This window comes from Triticum urartu, chromosome 5 (assembly GCF_003073215.2).
Source record: "Triticum urartu cultivar G1812 chromosome 5, Tu2.1, whole genome shotgun sequence".
In the NCBI taxonomy this organism is placed as follows: Eukaryota; Viridiplantae; Streptophyta; class Magnoliopsida; order Poales; family Poaceae; genus Triticum; species Triticum urartu.
Genome location: NC_053026.1, coordinates 372,552,402 through 372,561,006, shown reverse-complemented (window position 1 = coordinate 372,561,006; position 8,605 = coordinate 372,552,402). Strand labels below are relative to the sequence as shown.

The 8,605-nt window shown below is 46.5% G+C and overlaps 2 protein-coding genes across 2 annotated transcripts; one reads left to right on the top strand and one right to left on the bottom strand.

Moving 5' to 3' along the window:
* The first annotated feature begins 1,488 nt into the window (after nucleotides 1–1,488).
* LOC125509110 (BTB/POZ and MATH domain-containing protein 1-like) lies at nucleotides 1,489–2,804 on the top strand. The gene has a single exon (XM_048673992.1). It carries the CDS (start codon nucleotides 1,651–1,653, stop codon nucleotides 2,716–2,718), a length of 1,068 nt encoding a protein of 355 aa, XP_048529949.1. The 5' UTR covers nucleotides 1,489–1,650; the 3' UTR covers nucleotides 2,719–2,804.
* Nucleotides 2,805–4,311: 1,507 nt separating this feature from the next.
* Nucleotides 4,312–8,337, bottom strand: LOC125509109 (cysteine desulfurase, mitochondrial). The gene is made up of 2 exons (XM_048673991.1): nucleotides 6,757–8,337; nucleotides 4,312–4,605 (listed from the first exon to the last, which is right to left on the bottom strand). The coding sequence occupies exon 1, from the start codon at nucleotides 8,197–8,199 to the stop codon at nucleotides 6,820–6,822; it is 1,380 nt and encodes a 459-aa protein (XP_048529948.1). The 5' UTR covers nucleotides 8,200–8,337; the 3' UTR covers nucleotides 4,312–4,605; nucleotides 6,757–6,819.
* Nucleotides 8,338–8,605: the final 268 nt, after the last annotated feature.

Sequence of the window (8,605 nt, the reverse complement as noted above, 5' to 3'; positions counted from 1 at the left end):
GGGGTGTCGGAGTCCTACGTGGATGATGCCCGAACTCCGGCCAAGCCCCCTAGCTTGCTTTTGGTTTGCAGGAAAACGGACGTCCAGACTGGTCCATGGATCGATGCAGGATACTTTTTTTAGGGCATAGCTAAGCTTTATTGATCATAATCCACATGGAGTGGGATACAATTCGGATTGTAAGGGTTAACCAACCAAACGTGACGCCCCGCATCGAGAGAGTGCATGCTTAGCTAAACTATGAGCTTCACCGTTTGAAGAACAACTTTCAAAAACAAAATTACAATTAAAATCCAAAGAGCGAAGTTTGATTTCTGTTAGGAGGGGCGGTTTGAAGTTTTTTTTAGAATCTTTACCCCTTTTTTGAGACAACTCACGAAGCTTTTTATTAGTTCGTCACAATGTTTACAGGGATGAAGGGAAGATCTCCGGGGTGGCCTAGCCACACACGACGTCCATCCCCGAGAGATAGAGCATTCTTCGCTAAGTTGTGAGCTTCATAACTTGAGCTCCTAAATTCATGGCTAACCTTACACATATCAAATTCTAAAGAGTGGCTTATTATTTCATGCACAATAGCACCTATGGAGAAGCGTCCTCCTTCTTCAGAGAGTCGACTACCTTCTTGCAATCAGATGCAACATGAATATGCCTTTGGTAAAGGTCCTCCGCAAGTGCTAGTCCTTCTCTGATCGCCATTGCTTCTAGCGTCTCCGGATCCCCGATGTGCCTCATAACCAATGCTGAAGCTCCCAAAAATATTCCATCCGGGCTTCTGTAAATCGCCCCCACGGCCCCAAACCTAGCATGCCTTGGTGCCGCAGCATCTACATTGATCTTCACACATCCCGTGGCCGGAGCCTGCCACTGGGTTGGCCTTGGGGCTTTCACACCGGTCCGTTGTGGTTCTCGTGCGTTAATGTGCCTTAGATCCTCAAGAAAGCTTGTGATGAACCCATGAATGGAATGTGCCTTACCCTTTTTATAAAAGGGTCGACACAGCCCGTCCCGTGCCAGGCCCTTTTACGGCCGGGCCATGCGGCGCCGGGCCGACCCGTATGGACAGGTCTGCTCAACACGCAGCCACTCCCGCACAACGCTCGAATACCACCATTCCCAACCCTAGCCGCACTCCACCACTCTCAGTTCCTCTCCCCGGTCCCCATCGCACCCCTCTTCCTGCCGGAACGAGATCCTCTAACATCACGAAGGGATGTTAGGGAAGCTACAATACCCTAACATCCCTTCTTCACATCCATATGATTAAGCCTAAAATGACTTGAATTAATTTGCAAATTCCAAATCTACTATATACATTTACAAAAATTACATACAAACAAAATTACGGTATAATAAAATTAATTTCAGATTTTATTTTTTATGAACAGTAATTGCACGCAGTATCTTTGCTACAGTGCCCATGATATTCCTTCTTTATTTTGCACTGAGATTACACTGTAGCTATGTGACATCCCTTGTGATGTTAGAGGATCCATCTCCCTTCCTGCCGCCACCCACAATCCCCGCCGGCAGCAGCCTGCGAAGATCCATGTAAAGTCGCCGACGCCGACGCCGCTGCCTCCCGGATTTGCATATCGCTGCCGGTTCCCCCATTAGAATCGATCGAGGTCAAATCCTCGAGGGTTCATCATGGCCCCATCAGATTGCGAAATACTCCCAACAAGAGACAGTCGCATCTTCCATTTCCGGGTAAGACTCTCGTCGCCCGAGGATCATCGTCATGTACACGCGAGCACCGTCGTTGCTGGGTGCAAATGCGAAGCTGTTTACATGCTTCTACAGTCGAGCCCCGAAATCCTAGTCCTTATCACAGTGCGGCCTAACCCCGATCTGGAAGGCGATCCCAAGGTGTCTGCACGCATGGTTTTACTTGACAAGACCGGCTCACCAGCGCCTTCCATGGGGACGGGAACGCCGACGAACATAGGCGGCTCTATCCCTGGGTTGATTGGATGTTACAATCTGATAGCAAGGAGAGATAAGGTTAAGGCGAACTGTGTGGTCGACAACTACTTTGTGGTGTTGTGCTCTGTTGACATCAACTGGACATCTCCAACTTCATCGCTGAAGCAGGAGCTCCCGAGTTTGGGTCATGATCTTGCCATGATGTGGGATAAACAAGATCTCACCGATGTTTCCTTCGATGTTGGTGGGGAGAGCTTCAGTGCACATCGCCTCGTGCTTGCTACCCGATCGCCAGTCTTCAGAGCTGAGCTCTATGGTGTGATGGCTGAGAGCAAGATGGCATCTATCACTATTCATGACATGGAGGCCTCGACCTTCAGATCAATGCTCCATTACATATATCATAGTTCGCTTCCTGATGCTGGCAAGACAGATATTTCTTCCCCCATGGCACAGTACCAGCATCTGCTTGTAGCCGCTGATAGGTATGGGGTGGAGGGGCTAAAGAAGATCTGTGAGGACAAACTATGTTGCAATGGTATCACGACGGACACTGTGGTTTCAATGTTGGAACTTGCGGAGGCCCATGTCTGCCCCAAACTCAAAGCTAGGTGCTTTGATTTCCTCACTGATGGTGACAATTTCAAGATGGTCGCGACGTCAAGTGAGTACCTCCATTTGATGCAGAATTTTCCGACTCTCTTGGTGGAAGCGCGGAATAGGTTCAAGATAGAGCATGGAAAACCGACCATCGTCGAACCTGGTTCACACAAGAAAGCTAGAGTAAACTAGAGTATATTAGGCATGATAATGGAATGGTGATACAGAAATGTTTGGTTATTCCAAGCCTGTTATATTGGCATTCCCTTCGTTGACTATCCTTTGTGCTTAGTACTATTTTGCAGTAGAGTAGTCCTAACGTAGCTATCATGGCTTCAGGTTACCGTTCGATTTCTAGAGAAGACATGCCAACAATTGTATCCCAGTTGTATGCTGTTCTTCTGTGCCTGTTTATATCTAGCCTTTTAGTTTAAGCAACAGTGGCAAGTTGAAATGAAAATTATGCTACATTTGTCGTATTATTGGCGGAATTTCTCTGGACACGACCTTTTACGTCCAACCTCATTGTGACCCTGTGTCTCATTTTTCAAGTAGTAATTTGATACATGGTGGTTGTTAACTAGTGTCGTCGTGAAAAAACCACCGGGCGCCTAGCACTACTCTATTGTTGGGGGCAAGTGGGAACAGTTTACAATGATTCCAGTGCATGGAGCAACTTGTAATTCTCTTATTTATACAGTCAGCAGCTGTTAAGTTTGGCTGTCCAGTTTTTTGATAGAAGTTAGTTTGGCTGTTAATGCAACTGGCAGCAAGCTATTGAGTGCTTGGGAGAAACAGCACATGTTCATATACCAGTGTCCTTCCTCCAATATTCTCACTTCTCTTGTGTCTCTTACCACTGGAAATGACTGATATTTCAAAGATGTGCCCTTGTTTTTAAATCATAGTGACCTCTTTATTAGATTGTAACTACAGTTACATCCTGAAGCAATACAGGGCATCTGGCCATTCTTGCAAGTTCATGAGCTTCTCTATGAACATGTTCAATAATACTACTTTTGAGGAAAATCACATGCCCTGGTTGGCCTGCCTTGACAGTGTATAGAGCAAGCCGAGCAATGACATTTAGTTGCCAGCATATCCAGTCCTTGGTTAGGACAAAAGGTGCGACAATCTTGCTGCCAAGCTTGATGTTCGGACTGCAGCACATCTTCGTCGGCGGAGAGGAATGAACGCTGATTGTCTATGGGTAGCAGAAGCTGCGGAACGAACAGTGAGACAGAGGTCCCAAAGAGAGAAATACCAAATATGTGAACGCTGATGCAATCCGCGCGCCCTAGAGCGCACTTCAGACGAGCCCCGCTTGGTATTCGCTAAATTACTCATGTTATAGAATTCCTATGTGCTGTATACGGACCATAAAACAGAGTAATAACATCATAAGTGGCCTGGGTAGGTGGTTTACTCTGAAATTTCCACACAACTGAAATACAGTATTTCTGAAACTATTTCAGAAAGGATCCTCTCGACTGGACATCTGCCAAATTCCCTTCGTTTTTTTCCTTAAATACTCCAGACACCGACCACGTACATTACTTATTCTGAACTGAAATCACGACTACTTCATTAGGCCTACACAGTTTCATTTGGATGCGAGTAGTATAGATGAAAACTATTGGCTTCTACTAGTATTCACAATAGATGCAGTGAATGGAATGGAACGGATCAAATGATATGGCAACTCAAGCTCGAAGCCACCCACAACACAAGTTGAACGTTGCCCCCACCGGATTATTGAGATGTTACCAGAATAACAAAAAATCAGAACCAAAGAGTACATATCTCTTGTCATAACAAACTGAGAGAATACCAAAACCATATCTGCAGCAATAATACATACACAGCGCTGTAACTAGTTCAAACTGTCCTTCAAAAGATACAACAGCAAATATCATTATTTCGTGTTTTGATACATTCCAGCTAGAGAACAAATCTAACTCTCGCCAGATTGTTTTGAGTGCTGCCAAACATGCCTCCTTACATAATACTCATCGATCATCTTCGCAGATCTATCATTATGATTAGGATGCCAACACTATCTTCAACTACCAAACGTGCCTGAAATAATTCAACCATGTACTGTATTAGACAGTTGTACAGAATCAGAGTATATGGCAACTGTAGATCTTCCCAGTACTAAACAGTAGAAATTACTGAAGCATGAGTTTTCTTTTTAAGAATGCCTTCCATACAACCATAACTACTGAAAACTGATCTTAGTATTGCAGAAATACCTGCAACACTGATCCAGTTACGAGACCAACTGGCCAAGTCATGGTTATATACTCTGAACATACCATTTTGATGTACTCCCTCTGTTCCTAAATATAAGTCTTTGTAAAGATTTCACTATGAATCATATACGGATGTATATAGATGCATTTTAAGTGTAGATTCATTCATTTTGCTCCGTATGTAGTCCATCTAGTTGAATCTCTACAAAGACTTATATTTAGGAACGGAGGGAGTAGATCATTGAAAGAACAGTTACAATATGTGAACATGAGAATTATGTACTACCTTGCTAAGCCTAGAATTTTCTACAACAAAACGGCACCAAAAATGTACCAAAGGTAGAGAAAACGCTGATGCAGAAAGAGATAAGGATACTGGATGCACCAGAACATTGGTGAAGAACACAACCAAGAGTATGATTAAAATTGGAGAATACACAAGTATACTCCCTCCATCCGAAAATACTTGTCATCAAAATGGATAAAAAGAGATGTATCTAGAACTAAAATACATCTAGATACATCCCCTTCTATCCATTTTGATGACGAGTATTTCCGGACGGAGGGAGTACAACCCAAGGAACAGGAGAACAACATATACACACAGAATTTGTCTAGATGAATTCATATGGTAAATTAGTATGAAGCCATGCTCTTAGTATTATTAAGATTAGTTTCATTGATGCGAATAGCAATAATATGTGAGAAGCAAAACACCAGACTGGAAGGAACATAGAATGTACTACCTCCTTCCGGGTTTATTAGGCCCCTTGTATTTTGTGTCAGATTTTGATCATCTATATTGCAAAAAATATATAAAATATACTCCCTTCGTCCCATAATGTAAGGCTTTCCAGCAATATAATTTTTAGTATATTGATGAATTCATACTGATATTAGTATGATACAAAAAGTACACCATTGGATTTGTATTTGAAAGAGCTTCCCAGCAATATAATTTTTGTGACATATAGTATACATTTTGTGAGTTAAATTTGCAGGTCAAAATTTAGCACAAAATAAGATGTGGCCTAATAAACCCAGACGGAGGGAGTAAGTATGATATTGGTAGTTATAAACTTACTCCCTCCGTTCCAAAATAGATGACTCAACTTTGTACTAACTTTAGTACAAAGCTTAGTACAAAGTTGGGTCATCTATTTTGGAACGGAGGGAGTACCTATCTAAAACTCAATTTGAAATAAATAAATAAAGAGTTGAGAAGGAAACCGAAGAACTAAAATGGATATGCAAAAATCAGACAGAAGCATAAAGAGCATACAGAACAAAGGATGAATGGGACAAATAAACAGACAAATCTATAAAACACAGAAAACCATGTCACATTTGAGTTATATTGGCGAAATCCAGTTCAGTTACAATGTCATATTGTCATATGATCAGGTCATTTTGGTGTACGGTGCTCTACAAAATCAGTCTGCAAAGTAAGCATGCCCTTGAAGTTCACAATGACTTGTTGCAAAGCAAACAAACTAAGACATCAAGTCATCAAGTGAACAACATATTGATTTCAGATGTTCAGATTGGAGATAACTTTTGTCATTTAGAGATATCCTTCAAGCAAGACATTGTCTTGTCCATTTCTTTATCAGCACAAAATTTGCAACATCCCAATGTAGAAATAATATGGCAATGAAAGGATCTACAACCAAAGATTTCACGTTCTGCTGCACTTAACCTTGCAATTTAACCATCATTGCATACTATGTTCTATTAATCAGGTTCTCAAAGTAATCTGCAGTAACTTTGCATAGAAAACAAACTGCCACAAACAAATGATTGTAGCTTATTACTGAGAAAACATTGCACACACGGTAACATTCTCAAAACTTGGCCAGCAGTGGCCTACCGGATTCAACGAGTGTTCAAGGTCACACACTTCCACTAGCAGGTATAGTACATATTCCCTTATAAAAAAAACAGGATATAAAAAGAACAGCTAAAGGCCATATACCTATGTATGTGTCCATCCGAGCACATCTAAAGCAGTCCAGCGAACAGCATTGTGATAAGAGTCTCAGTGCTGCGACCACTGGATGCTCTTGATGTCGATGCCTGCCTTAGCCATCTCATAGAGTGGACTCATCTCCCGGAGCTTAAGCACCTGATGGACAGTGAGCTCAGTTGCTCTGTCGACCTCTTCCTCGGTGGTGAAGCGGCCAATGCCAAATCGAATGGAGGTGTGTGCCATGTCCTCATCCACACCAAGCGCCCGGAGCACATAGGAAGGCTCCAAACTAGCACTGGTGCATGCGCTGCCACTTGACACAGCCACCTCCTTCAGCCCCATCAGCAAGCTCTCGCCCTCGACATATGCAAATGACAAGTTCAGGTTGCCCGCGTACCGGTGCTCCATGCTACCATTGATGACAACATCATCAACCTTGGAACGGATGCCATCAAGCAGACGCTGCTGCAGAGCACTAACTCGCCTCTCGTCGTAGTCCATCTCTTTGGCTGCAATTTCACAGGCAGCACCAAATCCAACAACAATTGGCGTGGGCACCGTGCCACTGCGGATGCCACGTTCCTGGCCACCCCCACTCATCTGTGGCTCCACGCGAATGCGAGGGCGGCGGCGCAGGTAGAGCGCACCGACACCCTTGGGCCCATAAATCTTGTGAGCAGACAGCGACATGAGTCCAATCCCCATCTGGTTGACATCAATTGGGATCTTCCCGAGAGCCTGCGCCGCGTCTGTGTGGAAGGGCACGCCCTTCTCGCGGCAGATGCGGCCAATCTCCTCGAGCGGCTGGACAACGCCGATCTCGTTGTTGACGGCCATGACGGAGACGAGCCCGGTGTCGGGGCGGATGGCATCGGCGAGCTGCCCGACGTCAATGAGGCCGTCGGGGCGAACGGGGAGGTAGGTGACCTCGAACCCCTCCTGCTGGAGGTACCTGCAGGAGTCGAGGACGCACTTGTGCTCGGTCTGGGTGGTGATGACGTGGCGGCGGCGGTCGCGGTAGAAGTGCATGACGCCCTTGACGGCGATGTTGTTGCACTCGGTGGCGCCCGAGGTGAAGAAGATCTCCCTGGGGTCGGCGCCGATGAGCCTGGCGACGCGCGCGCGGGCCTCCTCGACGGCGGCGTCCGACTCCCAGCCGTAGAGGTGGGTGCGGGAGTGCGGGTTGCCGTAGCGGGAGAGGTAGAAGGGGAGCATGGCGTCGAGCACCCGCGGGTCGACGGGCGTGGTCGCCTGCATGTCCAGGTAGAGCGGGCGGCCGGAGATGCGCACGCCCTTGATGGTGATGGCGTCGGCATCCTCCTCCGCGGCGGGGGCGTCGGCCGGCAGGGCGGCCGTGGAGAGGGCGCGGGCGGGGGTGGGGGCGGGGGAGGAGGGGAGGCGGCCGCCGCGGCGGAGGAAGAGGGGGAGGAGGCGGCGGGGGAGGGCCATGGTGGGGAGAGGTAGGGTTCAGGGGTGCCGCCGCGCTGCTCCCGTTTCTGCGGAGGGGCGATTTGGGGAGAATGGCTCTGCGGAGACGAGACGGGGAGGGTTTGCGGCCTTGGGGTTGGGGGAGCGTCGACGTGGTGGTGGATAGGCGGTGGAGGCTGGGCTAGGGAAATTGGGCACGCAACGAGCCGACGAATCACATCCTGATGAGCAGCCCTTCGCTGCCGGTTCGGCCCAGGTTTCATTGCGGTGGGCGTGTTCTGGGCAAACCCCCCTATCCAGGGCATCTTGCCTCAAAGAAAATCAAAAAACTCTAGGGCATCTTCACTATGCATCAACCTTTTAAACCAGAAAAAACACACGAACCAGTCTATAGTTGAATGGTTAGAAAGACCTTGGCACATCAGGA